This window comes from Camellia sinensis, chromosome 1 (assembly GCF_055761805.1).
Source record: "Camellia sinensis isolate YWXY chromosome 1, ASM5576180v1, whole genome shotgun sequence".
Classification (NCBI taxonomy): domain Eukaryota; kingdom Viridiplantae; phylum Streptophyta; class Magnoliopsida; order Ericales; family Theaceae; genus Camellia; species Camellia sinensis.
Genome location: NC_138961.1, coordinates 195,124,255 through 195,146,738, shown reverse-complemented (window position 1 = coordinate 195,146,738; position 22,484 = coordinate 195,124,255). Strand labels below are relative to the sequence as shown.

Below are 22,484 nucleotides of genomic sequence, written 5' to 3'. Positions count from 1 at the left end.
ATTACCGAACATAATTCTAACAGTTAGCAAACCAGTACCGAACAGTTCAAATGAAACAAGAACGATCGAAAATGACTGAGAATGTTAATACAAGACAGATAAACTTATCAATAGAACACCGGTCTCACTAGAATTGTTGTCCTCGTCTTCCATTGCTCTACACAGTGAAATAAGTGATGAAGTATACATTATTCTTGAAGCAAAACTTTTAAGTTCAATAGCGTTGATAATGGTGATGAAGATGACATATTCATGATTTAAGATGATTATGAAAATAATAGATTTAGGGTTTATGTTAGTTGGTTATGAAAAATAATAGGTTTAGGGTTCACAAACATGGAATACGTATAGTTGGAGGTGGAGGTGGAGGTGGAGGTGGGGGTGGGGGTGGGGGTGGGTGTCCAATGTTATAGAGTATTAGTTCTTATTGATAAGTGGGTGTTCTATTATAGGGTATAATTGTAATAAAAAAAATTATAGAATGGGGGGTCTAAAGAATTTTGACAGGTGCTAATAGCAGCACTCTAAATAAAACACATGAAAATCTATTTTTGAAAAATAAAAACAACTTATTGTATACTAATAAAAATAAATAAGACAAAAACGTAAATTAAAGAAAAAGAATAAATTAATATATAGAAAAAGAAAAATGACAAAAACATAAATTAAAAAAAAATTCATAAAAATCCGCCTAATTTAAAAAAAATAAATAAAAATCCGCTCCAATGATGCTGACGTGAAAGAGGTAAAGCAAGAAGTTGACATGAAAAAATCGCTTAAAAGGCACTTTGATCATGAAAAAATCGCTTAAAAGGCACTTTGATCATTTATCACGAAGATACCTCGTTAAAAAAGTCAAAAAAAAATTATTTTCAAACTAAATATTTTAGTTCTAAATTAAAAAAATCAAAAAAAAAAAAAAAAAAAACCAACCACTTTCCAAACGGAGGGTAAGAAACTTCGGCTCACGCTCGCTCCCGCTCCCGCTCCGGCTTCGTCTTCGTGCAACTAAAGGTCGAAAAGCTTCACAATCACATAGCACCAGAGAGAGGAGAGAGAGAGAGAGAGAGAGAGAGAAGGGAATGGCAGCTGCCGGAAAATGCATCCTTGTTACAGGCCCTCCTGTAAGTACAACAAAGTCTCCAAATTCCTCTCTGTCTCTGTCTCTGTCTCTGTCTCTGTCTCTCATCGTATTATGTGCCCATGTTTCTCAGGCTGTGGGTAAAACAACTCTGATCATTAAAGTTCTGGAGACCCTTAAAACTTCTCACCCTAACTTCAAGGTTCAGGGTTTCTACACTCGTAATGCTCTCTCTCTAAACACTGGTTGAGCTACTAAGGTTTTGTTTGAATCTTGGATTTCGGAAGGAATTTGTGGAGATTCACAAATCATTATCCAAACCTAAAATCCAAACACAGCCTAAATATCTGTAAATTTCACATTTAATTCTAATTATGGGTGAGGCCGATATGAAGAAATTGGTGAAAGCTAATATAAACAAGTATTCTGATATATGAGTAAGAATCAAACATTGGATGGTCTTGAAGTTCAATCATTGTCATTCATTGTTGGAATTCATTTTTCTATATTTTGTAATCAATGCTCTTGAATCTTTTTGTGTCTATAAACAATAGGAATATTTGTATGGAAATATAATTAATTGTCTTTTAACAATGATGGAATAGGTGAGATTAGGCAAGGAAGTGAGAGGGTTGGGTTTGAAGTGGTTACTTTAGATGGTCGTAGAGGGCCCCTTGCTTCCACCACCAATTCAAGGTAACTCTTCTTCTCCGAGCTGTAGTTTTTTTGGGTTTTCCCTTAAAAATTTAGCAAATTTGTACTCTTTTGCTTGTTACAATTATGGGCATGTATGTGGTCTTTTGGCTTGCTTTTAAGTAAATTCTTTTCAAGGAAAAAATTCCTAGTAAAAATGGTTATTTAGTTTAAATGTGAAATTTGTAGCACAACTATTAGAGCTTCTGTGCTTTTTCTGTCACCTGTTGCAGTTTGGAATACCTTTTTTTTTGGCTTTAAACTAGGTTGCTGGTGTTTCCAGTTATATTAGGATAATTGGTTATTTGGCAGATCTTACATTCACTTGCTGAAGCATGAAGAACTTTTGCCAATCAAAAAAGAAACATGAACTTTGCTTCTTACATGGACAACATTTCTAAGTGGTATGGACATGATCTGAAACATGAAAGCATGAAGAACTTTTTCTATGCAAAGTGATTATAAAAACTGTTAGGTCATCAGCATGATATGATCAATCAAATACTGTTTAGTACAATGTTTAAAAATTGTTAGGTCATCGACCTGAACACATCCCAAAACAATCAAATACTAACTTTAAAGTGTTACGCACGTTAGCTCGAAAACTTAACTGGAATATTGAGCTTGTGCATTTGTGCGTGCTTGATCCATCAATTAGATGCCTTATGTATTCAATGTTAGATGTATGAAACCCCAATTACTAATGCTTTCAGAAGCAATAAGCTATTGGAACACATGTCTAGTATAAGGGATGGGCCTGGGTACGGTGGTATGGTTGCTCCATTGTGACCTAGGAGTCATGAGTTCTCTTGGATAGCTTGATATATATCGTTGGGCTTCTTTCCTAGTAGATTAAGCTTTTTTGGGATTAGTGGTGCACTGGTGATCTAACAAGTTCAAACCATGGAAACAACCTCTTTGTATGCGGGGGTGGAAATCCGCACGAGTGTGAACATCATGTACTAGGACTGTCCTTTAACAGATATCCAGTAAATTTGATTTTTTTTAGTATAAATAAGCATCATGTATCTTAATTTAAATTGGATTTGGATAGTTGGCTGATTATGTCTGATCTCAAATTCAAATTTGATCTGGATGGTTAACTGCTTATGTTAGATCTTAATTTGAATTTCTACACACCTGGTGCAAACTATTCAAGAAAACAGTGGAATATGAATCTTTAACTTGTGAGTTTTGTGCCTCTGTTGATTTAAGAACTAACTGGTGGTTTGCCTCTTTGAATAGCTGCAATTTTATAACTTCTGTTAGTCTGTTTTATCTTCTGGAGTATAGTCAGGAGGTGTCAAACTTTGCTGATATGCACCAGATAACTTAATGTTCTCTTGTTTGGTTGTTCCCTTCATATGACTTGACGTTATAATTTTTAGTTTAAATCACTTGAGAATCTGAATGTTCATTTACCGCCGAATATTCAGAATGTGGAACAAGTTCTAACTTATCAACAATGAGTCATCTTCTGTTACAATGTTTCTATTGACATTCTTCGATTTTCAGCTAAAGCATCTTCTCCCATGCAGCCCAGAGTCTTTTAAATGGCCCACTGTGGGGAGGTACAAAGTGGATGTATCATCATTTGAGTTAGTAGCATTGCCTGAGTTGCAGGTGGGTTAGCTTGTCAATCTTTGGATTGAGGTGCAAGGATCATAATTTGTAAGTGAATTTTTTTTTTTTTTGTTCAAATGATATGAGGTCTCTGTTGTCCTCAACAGAGATTAGAGAGGGGAAGAGTGTTTTTTCGACATTGAAATCCCAAAAAGTAGATACGAGTAGAATTCACTCGTCTACACCATTCTACGTGTTTTACTCAATGCTTAGCCAAAATCAAATGATTCAATCACCGTATGTGAATTTACTTCTTGGGTTGGACGCTTGGAGCCGTTCAAAGTTTTTAGTGGTTGAAATGACAAAAGGTATCACTTGCATACTTTAGTCTACACTAGTTGATTTATGTTTTATTATTAGGTCAAGGAAGATACCGATCTCTTCATCATTGATGAAATTGGTAAGATGGAGCTCTACAGTTCTTCATTCTTTCCTGCAGTACTAGACATTCTGGAATCTAACATCCCGCTCTTAGCTTCCATTCCCATTCCAAAAGGTGGTCGAGATATACCTGGAGGTAATCTCTTTATGCAACAATTTTAAAAATATTCTCCATTGAAGATTTTCCACATCTCTGTATGTTAAAGAAACTTCTTCAAGCCTTGAAATGGAAAATCTTTAATATTGCAATTAGATGATCTTAAGTGGATATGTTCAACATGATTCGTAGGCTTTCTTTCATTTCTAGAGTGATATAAGACTGTAATGTTTGAATTTCTGCAGTTGCGAGGTTGAGAAATCATCCAGGGGCAACCATTTTCACGCTGAACACCGGCAACAGGGATGCTATTAAGGAACAAATTTACTCCCAATTAGTGAACTTGTTGCAAAAACATTAGATGTTACTTCTACATAGCACACCGTTGTCTTTTGCTATGCACAAACAGGTTCTTGTACTGGATAAGTAACTGCTACAAAATTTCTTTGCTTGATAGAAGTTTAATAAGTTCTCAGCACATTTTGTGTCCATTTCTTTTGGTATTTACAATTTCTGGTCTTTTTCTCATGTTTTGTATGCGGGGGTGGAAATCCGCACTGGTGTGAACATCATGTACTGGGACTGTCCTTTAACGGATATCCAGTAAATTTGATTTTTTTTCACTATAAATAAGCATCATGGATTGTAATTTAAATTGGATTTGGATAGTTGGCTGATTATGTCTGATCTCAAATTCAAATTTGATCTGGATGGTTCTGCTTATGTTTGATCTTAATTTGAATTTCTTACACACCTGGTGCAAACTATTCAAGAAAACAGTGGAATATGAATCTTTAACTCGTGAGTTTTGTGCCTCTGATGATTTAAGAACTAACTGGTGGTTTGCCTCTTTAGCTGCAATTTTTTAACCTCTGTTAGTCTGTTTTATCTTCTGGAGTATATGTTCAAGAGTCAGGACGTGCCAAACTTTGCTGATATGCACCAGATAACTTAATGTTCTCTTGTTCGGTTGTTCCCTTCATATGACTTGACATTATAATTTTTAGTTTAAATCACTTGAGAATCCGAATGTTCATTTACTGCTGAATATTCAGAATGTGGAAAAGTTCTAACTTATCAACAATGAGTCATCTTCTGTTACAATGTTTCTATTGACATTCTTCAATTGTCAGCTAAAGCATCTTCTCCCATGCAGCCCTGAGTCTTTTAAATGGCCCACTGTGGGGAGGTACAAAGTGGATGTATCATCATTTGAGCTAGTAGCATTGCCTGAGTTGCTGGTGGGTTAGCCTGTCAATCTTTGGATTGTGGTGCAAGGATCATAATTTGTATGTGAATTTTTTTTTGTTCATATGATATGACGTCTCTGTTGTCCTCACCAGAGATTAGAGAGGCGAAGAGTGTTTTTTCGACACTGAAATCCCCAAAAGTAGATATGAGTAGAATTCACTTGTCTACACCATTCTACTTGTTTTACTCAATGCTTACCCAAAATCAAACAATTCAATCACTGTATGTGAATTTACTTGTTGGGTTGGAGGCTTGGAGCCGTTCAAAGATTTTAGTGGTTGAAATGACAAAAGGTATCACTTGCATACTTTAGTCTACACTAGTTGATATATGTTTTGTTATTAGGTCAAGGAAGATACCGATCTCTTCATCATTGATGAAATTGGTAAGATGGAGCTCTACAGTTCTTCATTCTTTCCTGCAGTACTAAACATTCTGGAATCTAACATCCCGCTCTTAGCTTCCATTCCCATTCCAAAAGGTGGTCGAGATATACCTGGAGGTAATCTCTTTATGCAACAATTTTTAAAATGTTCTCCATTGAAGATTACCCACATCTCCGTATGTTAAAGAAACTTCTTCAAACCTTGAAATGGAAAAATCTTTAATATTGCAATTAGATGATCTTAAGTGGATATGTTCAACATGATTCGTAGGCTTTCTTTCATTTCTAGTGATATAAGACTGTAATGTTTGAATTTCTGCAGTTGCGAGGTTGAGAAATCATCCAGGTGCAACCATTTTCACACTGAACACTGGCAACATGGATGCTGTTAAAGAACGAATTTACTCCCAATTAGTGAACTTGTTGCAAAATCATTAGATGTTACTCCTACATAGCACACCGTTATCTCTTGCTATGCACAAACAACTTCTTGTACCAGAAAAGTAACTGCTACAAAATTTCTTTGCTTGATAGAAGTTTAATCAACTCTCAGCACATTTTGTGTCCGTTTCTTTTGGTATTTACAACTTCTGGTCTTTTTTCATGTTTTGTGTGGGGCTTTTAACATGGGGTTTTGGCTGATCATTTGATTTGGTTATATTTCTGCAAGACCATTACAAGCATCCAAACTATAAAAACAAGAGACATTCAAGGACAAGGGCATTCCACACTGAATGCAGGTAGGGGCAGGTAGGGCTACAAACGATTTGAGCCTAGCTGAGTAGTAGATTGTTTAAGCAAGCTTAATGAGTTTCAAAATGTATTCAAACTTGACTTGTTTACCTTTTGAGCGAAAGCCAATTTCAAACAAATTTTAATTGAGCTAGTCATGAATTGAACTTGAATTTTTTTATTTTTTATAGTGCAGATAACCATGTCGAGTTGAGCAGTAAGTTATTTCTTAGACTATAAAATTAGATTGCTTGGACAGAAAGATCAAATTAAAAACAGACTTAAAAGTGTAAGGACTATATTATTCAAATTAAAACTGAAGTGAAATTTGAGTCAACCTACATGGATAAAATACTGAAATTTGTCCTCTGGAATTCCACTTAAAAAGAGAAATACACATTCTCACAGTAATTATCCACACAAAAATGCATTCACAACACTCAAAAACCAATTTACCAAACACTGCTGCATCTGTTTTTGCTTCCCAAATAAATGTACATGAAAAAAATTCAAAGAAAAAATAATCACAAAACAGATGTAATTACATTCCAATAATTATATACATTCCGTAGGGATCATGAGCTTCGTTTATCATGTTCGGCTATTCGCAGGACCTCTTTGGCCATTGAAGAAAACGATCGGGCTGTATCCTGCATCTCTGTAGTTCTGAGGCTAATGCCCTGTCCAAAATATACAAAAGCTCATCACACAAACAATAATAAACACCCAAAACTGTATGCTTATCGCAAGGCTAAATAAGACCATTGGTATGTAGCATTAAAAATGGTGATACCATGCGTGACGTGATATTATCGATGCACTGTTGTATTCAAATTTATTATTTTCTTTCATTATTAATTTTTTCACAAACTAGATGTAGGAATTTGAAACTTAAAATGTTCATGGATACCTGCAACTTCTTCACATTTTCGCCCAATTTGCTTTGTGCCATCTTTGCAGCACTAGGATCCTGCACCCAAAGATGGAAATAATGCCTCCTACTGGAACATTATATGTGAAATTAAACCTAAATATAAAGCTTAAAAGTAGTGGATCTTATCTTATATCCAATAAGAATTCCAGTCCTTTCATTACTTCATAATCATAATAATAGTTTTCATGATGTTTTTGTTAACATGTATCTGATACAAAATGCAAGAGGGGAGCACAATGCATTACAACCATCTTAAACATATGACAATCAATATGGCTCACATTTCCACAATCATGACCAAAATTATTCACTGTAATTCATTTTTTTAAATGTTCAAAACAAAAGGTGATGTCTTGGTCAGATTTTGAATGTTCAGATCAGTATTAAACCCATTCAAATATATAACTAATTAACCAGCTCAAACAACATGTTGCGTGATGGAGTGCACAACAGATGATAAGACATAAATCTATTGGATGCATACTTACACCAGACATAGTAAATCCATATTTTTTCTTAATTTGATCAACTGCACCAGCCTTCTCTTCTTGTGGCTCTTCCTTTGACAGCACTTTTTCATTTTTGACCTTCATCTCTTTCAGTTTACCTGTTGTGTGAAAGTATTCAACCCACATTTATCAATGTAAATTGTAATTAAAGAACTTATGCAACAATTAAGAGAAAAAGGTTCAGTCAGCAAAGCTTGGCTAGAGGAAGCCCATGTAAGAAATTATGTAATCCAAGAACTTTACATATCTGTACAAATATATGGAACATCCAACACATGGACACTTCATTGAAAAAGTGGGACAAATAGGAAGTGGAAATTTACATGTCGTCAGGATAAATCAATTTCACAAAAATGATGGTGTCTATATTGGTGCTATTATGGAAACAACAAAGGTTCATCGTGTATGTGTCCATGGAGTGCCAAAGAAATTTTGGTATCTGATCCTCTGAAGAAGTATCTATGCTAAGACTCCGTTTGGATTTCGGAAAGTAGGGTAAGGAGAAAAATCTCAAAAAAGCATTACAAATCAAATTTTCTTTCTTCTAGGATCCAGATGAAGTATTACAGTTAATAATCTCCATCTACAACAGTCAGACACATTTATGCCAAAATGATGAAAAGAGAAAGAAAAAAAAATCACAAAAATAAAAACACAAAAAACAAAACAACAAAGGTTGATTAAAAAGAAGATAGATGAACTTGCACAAGGTTGAAAACAATGGTGATCTATCATCTTCAACAAACATTTAATTGCAATGAGTAGAATCAGAAACAAAGTCATAAACCAAAGAGCTAAGGTTGATTTAGAAGAAAATAAATGAAATTTCACATGGTTGCAGACAATAGTGATTATAATCTTCAACTGACCTTTAATTGCCTGGAATTTGCTTGTGAATTTCTGTTTGTTTAGTGCTGCCATTATTGGGTGTCCTTTTGGTTTTTGTGCTGGATCTTCAATGTCAATGTCGTCTGAAAAAACAAAAGCATGAGAGTAATGTGGTTGGAAACTAAAGAATCTAGCATAAAACTGCTTAATAGAATGAAAAGCCAAATGATAACTAATCAAGTTTCATGACTAGATTCTTCACCATCCATGACTCAAAACGGGACAAAGCTTTCTACTTCTGAAGCAGGCATTAAACAAACTCTTAACTTATTATTTTTTTTTATTCTGAGAGGAAATATTTGGTAACATGATATGCAGAACGGGGATACCTATGTCCAAGTCGACTTCATTTTCATCCATGGCCAGGTTTCCTCTGCTTTCAGCAATAGATGGAAAGTTGTCAACTGAAAAGATTGTTGAGAGTTCTTCAATATCTTCTCTTGCGCCTTGAGTATCTTCCTCAGGAACATGCTTTGGTTTACTTCCTGTCAAGCTAAATATACCCTATATAGCTCCAGTTCATTAGAATCCTTTTGTGCCACATATACCAGGTTGGGGGAAACTTCAAACAATGTAAGCACAATATTTACCTTTTTCTTTTCTTTATGGATGACAGGTGCAGAAATAACTCCTTGTGCAACTATAAGATCTTTCTTGTAAACTTGGGAAACAGAGTCCAGATGCCTATAATCAAGGGTACAGTAACAATGATATAACAGTTAAGTATACAACTTAATCATTTATTAGTAAATCCTGAATTCCTTAAAAAAATGTCAAACGAAAAGAATCTCAAATTCAGAAAAGTATAGTTCTGCCAACATGCTATAGTTCTCCTGATGCATAAAATAAAAGGAACATCATCAAATGTGCATACCGATATATCTTCTTTTGGAGCAAAACTGAGACAACAAACATTTCCTGATCACCATTCACCTGTACAAGGGTGAGAACTAGAAGTTCATGTAAATATTCCAAGCAGAAATCTAAACAAGAAATATACTTATTTAAGATATACTCTCTTACGATTATAAGTTCTCCATCCCACGAACAGCATACTGCATTCTCAGAAACTGAATTTAGCTTTGGAGTAGATAATGAGAGACCCCTAATCGAAGTTTCCTTCAAAAGGGACAGTTCTGGTAGGGACCTATAATTTCAAAAAAGCAGCATTCAGGTGGATATGCACTAAATCAATTTTGTGATGCAATACTGAAAATGAAAATTCTGCAGGACTAGTTCCATTATTTGCTTTAATCATTGAATTAGGGAGGACACTTGTCCTAAATTTCCTTATTTTTCTCATTGAATATTGGGAACAATCTTGCACAAGGCTGAATGACTGCACAACTGATTCAACTTGAGATTAAAACAAAGCAATTTCAAATAACTAGATTCCTTCAGCCAAAATACATGAAATGGAAGAAAATTATTTTTTGGGAATTGTTTATGTATTCAAGGCTTCATCTTACTTTCTGGAAGTGAAAAACTGCATCTCTCATGCTGAACATATGCACTTCATATGGGGATGACAGCATTATGTAACAAAATCATATTGTAAAACATGCTAGAAAGGATGGTAAGGGTGATGATGAGAAGATCACCGACAGGGTAACTTGGCGACCCCATTCTGCCCAAAATAAAAGAATTTCAACGAGGCAGAGTCCTATATCGTAGTTTGCAAAATTACATTTCATATCTAAATTCTCTGCTGGAAAAAAAATAATTCCAGCAATGGAAGAGGAGTCCCTATTGGTCTGCAAAAATGAGCCAATTCCTGGTACATATTTTGTTTTCTCACTTACATTGTTAGCTTGATTGAATTAAATTCAGAAAATACATAAAATAAGGTTATCACCTTATTTCAATTTTTCCGTTGGAGAAGAGAAGTATAAGGCCAGCAGCATCAGAAGTGTAAAATGTTGATGCCCAGCAACAAGAAGAAGAATTAAACTTCTTTTTGTAAAGAACCTTCTTAATGCCCTGAGAGAAAAGAAAGGAAAACACACAATAAGTAACAGCTATAGCGATTCTGCATATCACAGGTGCCTGCATAAGTGATGCACAATTACCTGGACTACATGCACTAAGGAATATACATAAGTGGCTTTCTCAGAACATAGCAATACTGATAATTGCTTTGGTATTGCATCATCAATAGAGTTCCCTTTACTCAAATCTTGACCCTCCAATTTATTCAATCCTCTACCTGAAGCATCCTGCCCATCTGTACAACATTAATGTATAGTTTCTTCAGTTGATTATTAGATGTTTCAATGTTATCCACATGTATGAAAAGTCATACATCAGAAGTTGTCCAGTCAAGTAAAGGACAGCACAGAAACCTCGAGTAAATGAGCAGTGTATTACCCAAAATCTGCATGTATAAAGCTCTTGAGGGTTTCTTAGGATGGACCAAGGCAGAGCTGAGAGTATTTCCTGTATCACTCTCAACAGCCAAAACTGATGAATCCTTTGTTGCCACGACTAAAATATTCTTCTGAAAACCATGGATGCTGCAGGTTTCAAACTGCAGAGAAATGATTCCTGTGCAAAGTTCACTTGCAATATGCTTCTGATATAACAGAATTGGCCCCTCCATATCAATCAATGAAACCTGTATGCCAAAAAAGTGTTTAACATACAGTATTTTCTTATTTAATGGCCTTCATATGACCTAAATCAATTAACTTGTTAACATTAATGTCAAAACCAACATTATTCTAATTAAGAAAAGACAATTTAGTCTGATAAGCTGCCATGTTTTAACTAAGTGATAAAATATAGTGTTATAACTTATATCCCTTCCAAGTTCCAGCTGGGTGAAAAACGAAAGGAAAAAAAAGGAAGAAGATAGTCTAAAAGGTTGATAAATATGTAGTTTGAAAGAAACTTGGATTGCTTCTCTTGGCTAGTTAATTAATGTTGGAATGAACTTCCTTCTATTTATGTCTTTACGTCTTTATACAACGGAAGGTTATTTTTGGAATATTGTTAGGAATAGTATAAATAATAGAATACAAGGGAGAGACCCGAATGTCTCTTCCCTCTTTTCATATCATATACTCTCTATCTCTCTCTCTCTCTCTTCTTTTTATCTTCATCATTCTCTTTTCTTCTTTATACAAATTAAACTTAGTATCAGAGCCATATAGCGCTATTGAATTGCAACTGAGCGAAGAACACACAAGAAAAGGAAGAAGACAAGCTTACATATCCTTGATCAGACCCAACAGCAAGATGTCTTGAGACGGAGTGTATGTCAATAGAAAGTACAGCTCCATTAACTTTCATAAGTTTAAGACTCTGGACAATGTGATTGCTTCCTTTCTTTAAACTTCCTGTCAATAACAATTTTCCCATTAGAAATTTCAATGTGGTAGAAGTATCATAGTATCCTATGCAGTATTTATATTTCTACACTAGACGTACAAAAATTGACACAATGACAGGGCTAAGTGTCATGCATTTTAAGGTCATACTCCATAAGACCCTCAAACTCTTAGTTACAATAATTAAAAAATCTATTCTGTTGTGCAAGGCTACATTCAGCTGAAAAAAAAAAAAAAAAGTGGTTAAATTATATGAGTAATACCTTGTAGAGACATAAAACTGCTCGCTGGCATGAATGACTCAGGTTTAATCCTAAAAATGCGAATCTGCACAGCATTAAAAATAATTCACTGTTCCATTTCCAGAACTGTACACAAAAACATTTTATCAAAATTTTTTTTGGTCAAGATCAATCAACAGAGGAAACTTCACCATCCCACTTTGGTCTCCAGAAATAAGGAGCCGTGAGTTGCTATCAAAATACAATGCTGTCAGCGGTACACCACTTAAAGAGATATCATCCTCACTCTGCGAGATTAAAGGTACCATAGAATAAGCACAAGCACGAAATGAACTACTGAATCTTATTTACAATAAACTGAAAATAACAACCATATTAACAACAATAGTAATAAAAGAGAGAAGTGCCATTTTGGTCATTTCTGTCCAAATACAATCCCATGAACAAAAACTAAATTTTGGTCATAACAACTTTTTTGGAAACAACAACAATAATAATAGATATAATAATAATAAAGAAAGAAAGAAGAGAAAAGTATCATTTTGCTAATTTCTGTCCAAATACAATCCCACTTGTAAATAAAAACTAAATAATGCAATCTAGAAGATTACCTGTTGAAATATTGATACAACAGGGAGCATAACCGGACATGATGCGTCCCAAAATTTTATGGCTCCATTATTGTGTCCAGTTATGTACAAGTTCTTACTCTTCGAAAACCCACTAAAGTGCGTTGAGTGAGTTGCATCTTTCTGCCTCATGTCAAATGGAAATAGTGGTGGAATAAGTTTTTCCAGCATAATATTGCCCTACATGACAAGAAATATCATAGAGATCATTACTCTTAAGAATTATCATATAATGAGACACCAATGTGATGTATAATGAAACTTCTCTTTTACCTCATCACTTGAACATAATGAATATGGATTGTCTGTTATGAATTTTGCAACAGTGATGCTTGAATCAGCAAATGGAAGCTTTACCATTATCTCTTTTGGGAGTGATGGCGGGCTCCTAGATTGGCACTGTAATAAATATTTTTCAATTGCACAATCATCATAGGCATAAACATGACCTGATTTCCCAAGCAGAAGGAAAGCATCTTGTTTATGCTTGCTTTTCTCATTGGAGCTTGAAATGATTTCCATATCAACACAAGGTTCTGGCAAATGAAGCCCCAACTTAATTGTACGAGATTCAGTATGCTCATTCAATACAACTACCTGTCACGTAACAGACAGATTTTTTATGAAACAAATGAACAAATAATTAGAACTGTGACTAAAAAATTCTAGTCTCCAAAGGTCGTGATATTGAATGATTTATATAAAGGTTTATTTGTTTATTTTGAGAAGTATCAAAGGTCATAGTTGTATTTTGAATATCCCTATCCCCTGATTGACTAAGACATACTGTCAAAAGAGGAAGATTAATTGGGTGACAATTTATAACTGACAAGCCAAGAGAAGAGACTAGGTCATTATCAAGAAAGTCACGAAGCAATGAGTTTTAATAGGAGTGAAGTTTGTGATGCAGAACCATTTGTTGCACCAGAAGTAGAAAACTGAAAACTAAGAATCTAAGCTTTATGGTATAATGATAATAAAACATCCAAATACCTGCAACAAGTTTGCAGATACAATATCCGATATGCCCAGAACATACAATCGACTTGCTTTCCCATCTGCATAAGCCCATTTTAGAGATGCTATAGGGATTTTGTCCAATTTATATCCCAGATTCAGTTTACAAATGGGTGCACTTTGAGTGACACACAAGTCTTTATCTAGTGGTGGTTCAGTTTTAGAAGCTGAGGCAGGAGGAACACTCCAGATGAAAATCTCTCCATTGCTGTATCCAACAACTACTTTGCTTCCAAAGGGGCATGCCCAACATGCCGCTGTCACTTTCTTTGTCTCATGAGACGCTGTTGGCAACATGGTTCCACCAGTAGTAAAAATGGCTTTGCTTTCTTGAATTTCCCATAATGTAATAAAGCCGTCTCTATAAATTATAAGGACCCTGCATCCAAACAAAAATCACAAGAAAGTGTATGAATTCATAAACGAACACATTTAATGGACTAGGTAATAGCAAGGCTAACTTGATATGTGCTTGAATCATAAGAGCTATTTAACAAGATGAGAATGCAGATTACACTACACCAACATAGTTGTTCAGAAAATGAGAGCAATAAGGCCAGCAAGTGCTGTTTCAGAAAATTTCTGCTGGCATCAGTAACTCTTATCTGAGCCACTGGTCCGGGCTAACCAGATTCTATTAGTATGGCTCCATTCGAGCAAAATGACCTATCTGATCTAGCTGTGATGTCTTCACTGGCTGATGGGCCAGAAATCAAATGAATGAAGTAGGAAGGAGATGTTGATCCCATCATATTAAATTATATACTTCTGATGCATGGTCCATACCCCTGGCAGTACCTTATTAAGTGATCACTTCAAGAATTTAACATGGAAGCAAATAATGGTTTTGATTAGTGTAAGGACTAAGCTAGGATAGTGGTTTACTTGACCTGCCAAAAAAGGCCATGCACCTAAAATTGTCTGTGCCAATTGGAGTCCAAAATTGACAGGCAAATCAAGTAATCTAGGCAAGATGACGTTTAACATCCTTGAAAAAATGAAAAGGATTTCCTTTTAGAAGGCAAACAGTATATTCAACTAAAGATAACTTCTGATTTTTACAAGGTCCATCTCTCTTTCTCTCATGAGAAATGGGCACGCACACCTAAAAAAATGAATCTATTAAACAAGTGCATCCGATTTGGTGGGTCAACATCACGAAAGATCATCACAACCAATAAGCACTGAATTTGGAATATCTGAAGACTAATGAAAAGTGAAAAAAATGAAGACATACTACCTCTTACTTTCAGCTGTTGGTTGAGGCAGTATGTGTGTAACAGAAGTATCACCTGCTATTTCCGCTGTATTCCCTAAATTGAAGATCAAGTTGCATGAGCTTGTGAAAAATTGAAGTACAAATTATGGAAGAAATAAACGTTGCTCAGTATGAAAATACTTAAAAACTAATCATTCATAATCACTGCATCTTGCAAGTAAGAGAAGGAACTGTTATAGCCCACACGGATACAGATGATATGTATTCAATGTTAAAAGTAATAATGCACAGTTTGGATATACATGTGAAAAAATATACTGAGTCACAAAATAAGTTAAGATGTCATTACACCGACAAAAAAACTAGACAAAAGAATACTGGTACAACTCGGTTCCGCTTCACAATCACAAACATCTAATAATATAGGATAAGCAGGAGCAAAAATTTACAAGCTACGAATATTTCTCACCATGAGATGCTGAAAGAGGGATGCAGTATTTCATTTGCACTATATTACATGATTCTTTATCAAGTTTCAAAACTGAAACATTACCGGCATAATCTCCAACATACCTGTAGATGGATACAAAATACCCATTAATAAATGCAGTGCATGCTTGTGTTTTATTTTCAATGCATTTGAAAATAAGAAACTTACATGTACAGACTAAGTTGCATGACCGTGAAAGAGGTGATTTCTTCCTTAAAGACATGTACATGAGATAAAAGCTTCTTGTCCATGTCCCAGACCTACACTACACTATGATTTCCTTTACGAACTCAATTCAAAGGATGATGCAAATATATAATTATATATATAAAACAAATACAATGTGACAGTTAAAATTAATCAATGCAATACCACAGAAAACTCTTATCGCACATTGAATATCAGAAGAAATAGAGCCAAAACTTAATAAAAAGGAAGACCTTCGGCAATTAGCCAATGGAATAACTTGCCTCAATGTGGTTATTGGCATTTACATTTAGAAGGATGCCTTGGTTCTCGAAAAACTGTAAGAATAAAATCATGAATTGCATCAGTTCATCAATCAATTTTAAGCAAGAAGAAATGTTACGTGGAGATGCCAACAGAAATTATCAATGCAATGTATCACTAAGAATCACATCATGCACCAGAATCTAAAAGAAGGATGGGAAACACCACAAAACACATACCTTCAAAAACTTGCTTGGTACTGTCTCGGTAGATTCCAATATAGCTTGAGTGGAATCTTTTCCATATAATTTAACTTGGCCATCTCTGAGAACATAAACATGTGTCAGAAACAAAAATCCACACTTTAAGTCACCAAACTTACCAAACAAACTCCGGGTGTTTAATTTGGAGTGTGGTGTCATTTATATCAAATTTGATTAAACTCATTGATTATCAGAATATATAATACATTAGAAGACCGAGGTAGGATTTTTATTTTATTTTAATTTTTAACCAACCATAACAATGTTCAAATTCACAGAAAAATAGTATCACTAGCCATTACATTGTACCGAAAGAAGATCATTTATGTATTTGTAAGCATACATAAATCTTAAATATCACATTGCAAGACATGAAGCTTCCCCCAAATTGAAGAGGCACATTGCAATTATTCCAGTAGCGACAGAAACTTACTTTGTAGGGATGGCCAGAATCTGCTGAATGGAGTCATAAGACAGCAAGATGGATCCTGACGGGAGGCCATAATGGAAAACCAGACGTGGATCTATGTCTTCAGATTTTAAACCATCAGAATTTCCTCCAGGCTGCAACAGAAAAGCATTCCATAGTTATCATTAAAAACCCAGATAGAGACGATATATGTATACCATTGCGGGCAACTAGAAAAGATTAGGTACTTCTATCACTATTTTTTTAAAAAAATTTTTTTTGATAAGCAGAGTACTTCAATCACAAATTGGCAACAGGGTATTACCAAAGCGGCTAAATCATAACCCATCAATTAACAGTAAGGGTAATGAGGTTTATAGTCTCTATTAAGTCACCCACCTTGAGAACAACAGTAAAATTCTAATTCTATTCGCACCACCCAAAAGTATGGCTTCTCACCAAATGCTTATAGCTTCACTGACCAACGAAAAAAAAAAAGAGGAGAAGAATGTGCGATATAAACAAGAAGATTAAAAAAAAGCCATTTTTATTTTTACAAGTAAAATGAAGAACAAAAGTACTTGGGATTTTAGAAATTTTGACAAGTTTTGAGGGTTTATCAGCGTTCGATGGCAAAATCAAAGGTCACGGTCACAAAAGTCAGGTCTTTGGAGGGAGAAATTTTTATCTTCACGACGTGTATAATTCTTAGAGCGAAGCAAGGACATGATCGCATTGCAAAGGAAAAGATGACGCCGTCAACACATAAAACGAAGCATGACACCTCTATTAACAAACCTGTAAGATCTAGGATGGTTCCGATGGTAAAACTGCGAGGCCACTACTACGTGTGTTTGGTTTATAGATTAAAAAAGAAAAAAAAGAAAAGAAAAAAAAGATTTATGAATTTGAAAAAAGAAAAAAAAAATGTAAAGTGAATAAAATATATTTATATTTTATATTAATTAAAATAAATTTGTAAAAATTATTAATTTAATTAATAATTAAAATAAAATATATAAGCAGAGTAAACATTAACTAAAATAATTAAGTAAAATAAAAAGAATATATATATATATATATATATGTATTTTTATAAGGTATTTCACCTAGTAGCTTCAGTTATAGCATTATTGCTTTCTTTCGCACTGGCCAGAGGGCCCATCACAGACAAAGGCCGGCCATCCCTGGGCAGATGGCACCTCCCCTGACATGGTGCCACCTAGGTCCACGCCGTGTCATTTGCAAAGTCTTTCATTGTGGGTGGTTGTGTTGTGGATATCACCGCCCATCACATGGACAAGTTGTTTTCCTTTTTGGGTTAAACACATGTCCATGTTATTTAAAAACGGAAGAAGACTTCTTTCAGTCCAAATTTGGAATTGAAAAGTGATGGTTGGATTTATGAGAGTTATTATGGTTACTGTTTTAATAATTTAAATAATTTATTTTGTCAAGTATTATATATTTTATTCATATAAAAAATTAAATCAATTTTATAAGTATAATTTATTTTTTAATAAAAAAAAATTGTGATTTTAAAAATACATTCTTTTTGGTTAAAACCACGATAAATTGAGTAAAATACAATAATTAGATTGATTTAATTTTTTGTGTAGATAAAATATATAAAACATTCGATAAAATGAATGATTCAGATTATTGAAACAAAAATTATGGTAAGCCCCATAGGCCCAAATAATGCCCTTCCATCTAAAATCTGGACTAAAGGGATCCTTCTCCTTTAAACAAAAGAGTAATGTTATTCAAGATAAAAAAATTAGACCTAAGTTTCAAGATAACAATCGATTAGGGTATTAAAGATAACATTTCCTCTCATATTTTTCTAATCATTAACCAATTATATTATTTACACATCATTGAGTCTAAAAAGTGAATTAATATACTCATTTTGTCTCAAAATATTAGTCTCTTATTTTATTTTTTATTGTCCCAAAATATCAGTCCCTTTTCAAAAATCAAAGAATAAAATAATATGAATTTACTATTTTGTCCTCCTTTTAAATTGATTAATAATACAAAAAGTACAATTATGACAATTAATATTCTCAAAAATATATACTATCAAAGGATAATTTTAAAAAATAAATATTTTTAAAATATAATAATTATACTATAAAAAAAAGTTAAATTCGTCAACAGGGACCATTATTTTAAGAAGGAAGCAATATTATTTTTCTTAAAAAAAATCAAATTCAAATAGGTAAGGACAGTATTTAATGATGGATACCATATCGCTCAGGTCATCTATTTTCTCTTTATTTATTTATTTATCTCAATATATCGAGTTGTCAAATTATAAAAGAATTTTAAGATAAAAGAAGAACATTGACACAACCCTTATAATTGTTGAGAATATATTGAGAGAGAAGGATTCAAAATTTTAAAAATAAAAAATCCTCAGAGTAATCTTGGAATATCAGTGAAGTGGGAAACTTATTTGGAGCCTTTATTTACAAATCTCTTTTTTAACTCTTTACACTCATTCATTTTAAAATTATTTTATTACAGTTTTACCTCCGAATAAATTTACTATTAAAAACAACAATCATAACCCAAGTGGGAAACTATATATATACTACTTGGAGCTTTTATTTCCAAATCTCTTTTTCACCTCTTTACATTCATTTTAAAATTGTTTTATTATAGTTTGACCCCTAAACTGTATTTTTCATTTTAAAATTATATTTTATTACAGTTTTACCCCTAAAGTGTATCTTTGTTTAGAAGTTCCAATATTATACTGGGCCCTTTGAGATGGTCCCTCCTCCCTTGGGTCATAACAACCGCACCGTCCAAGCTATCTAATTGGCGGATTAACCTTTAAAAAATGCGGACCCCACACTCATGTGAGACCTACACCATGTGAATCTACATTTGATAATAGGGTAATGTTAGGAACACCAAATTTTCTACCAAACAAATGACCAAATGTCTCACATGGGTGTGGGGTCCGCAATTTTGTAGACCACACACCCATGTGAGATATTTAGTCATTTATTTGATAGAAAATTTGGGACCTCTAACATTTTCCTTGATAATATACTTGAAATCTTTTAACATTACTTTTTTTTTCCTTTGTTTTTTCAAACTAAAAAAACAAAAAATTTAAAGAAACTAATCAAAGCTATTGCTTTGACTATTCAGACCACGTGGCAGGTAACTAGGCTATGAAGGTGATCTTTACAAACATTTATTAAAGTTAAAGAGGATGAATGAAGAAAGATTAAAGAGTTGTTAGAAATCCTTAGGATACTAATATGCTTGGTTAGGTGAGTCAAAATCATGAGTAAAGCCAATTCATACATTGATAACGACTTTTTCTTTCACCAATCAAATTTTATAAATAAAAAAAAATGAAGAGAAAAGGAAACATGATTATACTTTCTGATTCCATCTTCGTCCAAACATATACATTAGTTAATTACATCCCTTTACTAATTACCCAAAACACCATACCGCTAATTTTTCGAAAAGTGCACCCAACCCCAGTTTCACAGTTGAATTTACTCCTTATTAGAGCATCTCTAATGCACTAGGCATATAATATTTGTTAGTTAAAATACCTAGTGTGATTCATTTTTTTCAATTCCAACGCACTAGGCATATGATTAGGCATTTTGGCTCAACTCATATTCACTAGCTACATGTAGCTAGCCTTCAACGCTAGGCAAAATGTATTCAATCATTAAGATCATTTCCCTCCATCTTTGTTGTTGACGTGGCATTCTATAAAATTAATAGTATTTGGATTAATAGCTAAAATAAAGAGCATGGTTGGAGTAAAAACATAAAACAATTGATAGACAAAATAAAATATATATTTTATAGTAATATTTAGATAGGTAAAATGCCTACTACCATTGAAGATGCTCTTACTCACCGACATTAACCTCAATTTTTCAATATATATATATATATATATATTAATTTTCTGCTTGCCTCTAGCTTATCTTTGTGAAAAAATTCCACCATCGCACTACCCTCTGTATGACCTGGCCAACAGCCAATTTTCTCCCAAGTATTACCCATTATATCAACTTACCAAAAATTCCAGACAACATTCTAGTATGCAATGCCATTTACTATACTTATACCAACTCCTCCATTTTTCACGTTTTTTTAGCACAAAGCATCACGTAATTCTCTCTAAGCAATCCTGTACCACGTTCATACTACACATTTTGGATTAGATGCTCTATTCCAAAAGGTTCCTGCCTCACTGTCTCATGCACCTACGCAAGTGCATAGGACAGAGGATATGAACCTTTTGAAGACAGAGAATCTCAAATCTATTTATTTTAAAATTTTATGGTTCTTCTTCGAACATACAAGACATTAAAGGCATATTTGATTTGTCTCTCAAAATATATTTTTAGAAAAAAAAAAAATTCAAAAATATGTTTGGTTAAAAAAATTTTAAAACAAAATTCTAAAATCACTTTTCTCTCTATTAAAAATCAATTAATCTTTTTTTCTCTTTCATCTCTCATTCTCAATTACTTTTTCTCTCGCACCCATATAACAAAAATCAAATTATCCCAAACTCCAAAACTATTTTCAAAATATATAACTAAACAAATTTTCTAATTGTCTAAACCCTCTATAAAAAATTATTTTTAAAATAATATCTCAAAATACAAAGCTCTATTTTTTCGAGTTTCCCCAAACTATCACCACATAGTTCTCAATTCGAATTTTTGGTTATACTCAATTGGTTGATCTTAGCATTATATATGATCTTCTCTTACACTCTTTAGGTACCAAGTCATTAACTTCAAATATTGTAGAGAACCCCTCTTGCATTATGTGAAGAGGCACATTATTCTTGCTACATATATAGATAGAACAAAATAAAGTCATCAAATGGAAAATCAATCTTATCCCACCAATCAATCAAATTAATGTAAATTCACAATCCAAATTTATGTCTTAAATACTTTCCTCCTTTGCTTCTTTCCAAGCAACTAGGATAATGTAATGGAATAAAATAATAATTTATGAAAATATCTCCCGAAAATATATAAAATGATAGTACTACTACATTGCAAAAATCAAAATCTATGGACGGATCACAAACCAAAAAACACAATGAGAGAAAATAAAATTAAAAAATATATATGAATATATATAAGACTAAAGTGGCAGAGGAAATTAATTTAACGGTTTCACTGACGGGTATTCTAATTTTCTAAACAACTAGAAATTAGATTTTCCAAATCACGCGATTCGAAGTGTTCGATTAAAAAAAAAAAAAAAGATCAAAGAAGAAGAAGAGAGAAGATGGCGAGATGAGTAAATTAATGAGTACCTTCTTGGAAGCCTTCTCAACTAGCTTTTTGACGAACATGGAGAGTGAAGATCTTCGGATCTGCAGCGAGAGAAGCTTCGAAGCGATCGAAGAGATCAGAAATGGCGATCACGATGATGAAAAATAAGAAGAAGAAAGAAACTCTGCTTGGAGAAAATCGCCGGGGAAAGAGAGGGGTTTTAGTGAGAGAGTGGAACGGTTGATTACAGTTTTATTTTTGTATCTTTGTTTGTGTATTTTTGGTTTAATAGAGGCGGACACATGAGCGGTTTTGTATGCTTTTTAAAGGAGGGTTGGACGGTTGGGATTGAAGGGTAGGTATACGTGGCGGTCAATTTGGATATGATGCGAAGATTGTGAGGGAGAGAGAGAGAGAATATTTTGACGGTCTGATTTGATACCAACTGTTTGGAAAACGACAATAGACAGATCAGATAATTAATTGGCTAAAAATACAGATTAAGATAATACATAAATAATAAATATAAATAAAGAGAAATATTACAAATTTATCTCTACCAACTCATAAA

The 22,484-nt window shown here is 33.6% G+C and overlaps 2 protein-coding genes across 7 annotated transcripts; one reads left to right on the top strand and one right to left on the bottom strand.

Moving 5' to 3' along the window:
* The first annotated feature begins 809 nt into the window (after positions 1 to 809).
* Positions 810 to 6,115, top strand: LOC114308266 (uncharacterized). 4 transcript variants are annotated; one of them, XM_028253821.2, is made up of 6 exons: positions 810 to 1,124; positions 1,215 to 1,302; positions 1,687 to 1,777; positions 3,313 to 3,397; positions 3,758 to 3,914; positions 4,121 to 4,530. In XM_028253821.2, exons 1-6 carry the CDS (start codon positions 1,083 to 1,085, stop codon positions 4,234 to 4,236), a joined length of 579 nt encoding a protein of 192 aa, XP_028109622.1. In that variant the 5' UTR covers positions 810 to 1,082; the 3' UTR covers positions 4,237 to 4,530. The 4 variants fall into 4 exon arrangements, with proteins under 4 accessions (XP_028109622.1, XP_028109625.1, XP_028109624.1 ...); XM_028253822.2 differs by lacking the exons at positions 3,313 to 3,397; positions 3,758 to 3,914; positions 4,121 to 4,530 and adding exons at positions 5,032 to 5,116; positions 5,472 to 5,628; positions 5,834 to 6,115 and having other exon boundaries at positions 939 to 1,124; XM_028253824.2 differs by lacking the exons at positions 1,215 to 1,302; positions 3,313 to 3,397; positions 3,758 to 3,914; positions 4,121 to 4,530 and adding exons at positions 5,032 to 5,116; positions 5,472 to 5,628; positions 5,834 to 6,115 and having other exon boundaries at positions 931 to 1,124.
* Positions 6,116 to 6,694: 579 nt separating this feature from the next.
* DAW1 (Transducin/WD40 repeat-like superfamily protein) lies at positions 6,695 to 22,213 on the bottom strand. 3 transcript variants are annotated; one of them, XM_028253820.2, is made up of 24 exons: positions 21,955 to 22,213; positions 16,647 to 16,777; positions 16,190 to 16,274; positions 15,971 to 16,024; positions 15,669 to 15,760; positions 15,480 to 15,583; positions 15,032 to 15,104; positions 13,768 to 14,170; positions 13,048 to 13,371; positions 12,757 to 12,954; positions 12,337 to 12,432; positions 12,167 to 12,230; positions 11,785 to 11,912; positions 10,942 to 11,188; positions 10,644 to 10,798; positions 10,430 to 10,554; positions 9,598 to 9,721; positions 9,449 to 9,507; positions 9,165 to 9,258; positions 8,904 to 9,078; positions 8,556 to 8,657; positions 7,666 to 7,784; positions 7,154 to 7,213; positions 6,695 to 6,923 (listed from the first exon to the last, which is right to left on the bottom strand). In XM_028253820.2, the coding sequence occupies exons 1-24, from the start codon at positions 21,991 to 21,993 to the stop codon at positions 6,819 to 6,821; spliced, it is 3,156 nt and encodes a 1,051-aa protein (XP_028109621.2). In that variant the 5' UTR covers positions 21,994 to 22,213; the 3' UTR covers positions 6,695 to 6,818. The 3 variants fall into 3 exon arrangements, with proteins under 3 accessions (XP_028109621.2, XP_082779890.1, XP_082779893.1); XM_082923764.1 differs by lacking the exon at positions 21,955 to 22,213 and adding an exon at positions 17,022 to 17,719; XM_082923767.1 differs by lacking the exon at positions 21,955 to 22,213 and adding an exon at positions 17,421 to 17,719.
* Between the last annotated feature and the right edge of the window lie 271 nt (positions 22,214 to 22,484).

Coding starts and splice junctions, on each gene's coding strand:
- LOC114308266 (XM_028253822.2), top strand. CDS start 1,083: ATGGCAGCTGCCGGAAAATGCATCCTTGTTACAGGCCCTCCT. Junction 1,125..1,214: donor TCCTTGTTACAGGCCCTCCT/GTAAGTACAACA, acceptor CATGTTTCTCAG/GCTGTGGGTAAAACAACTCT. Junction 5,117..5,471: donor TAGCATTGCCTGAGTTGCTG/GTGGGTTAGCCT, acceptor TTTTGTTATTAG/GTCAAGGAAGATACCGATCT.
- DAW1 (XM_028253820.2), bottom strand. CDS start 21,993: ATGTTCGTCAAAAAGCTAGTTGAGAAGGCTTCCAAGAAG. Junction 11,913..12,166: donor CAGTTTTATGTCTCTACAAG/GTATTACTCATA, acceptor TGTTATTGACAG/GAAGTTTAAAGAAAGGAAGC. Junction 6,924..7,153: donor AAAATGTGAAGAAGTTGCAG/GTATCCATGAAC, acceptor TATTTTGGACAG/GGCATTAGCCTCAGAACTAC.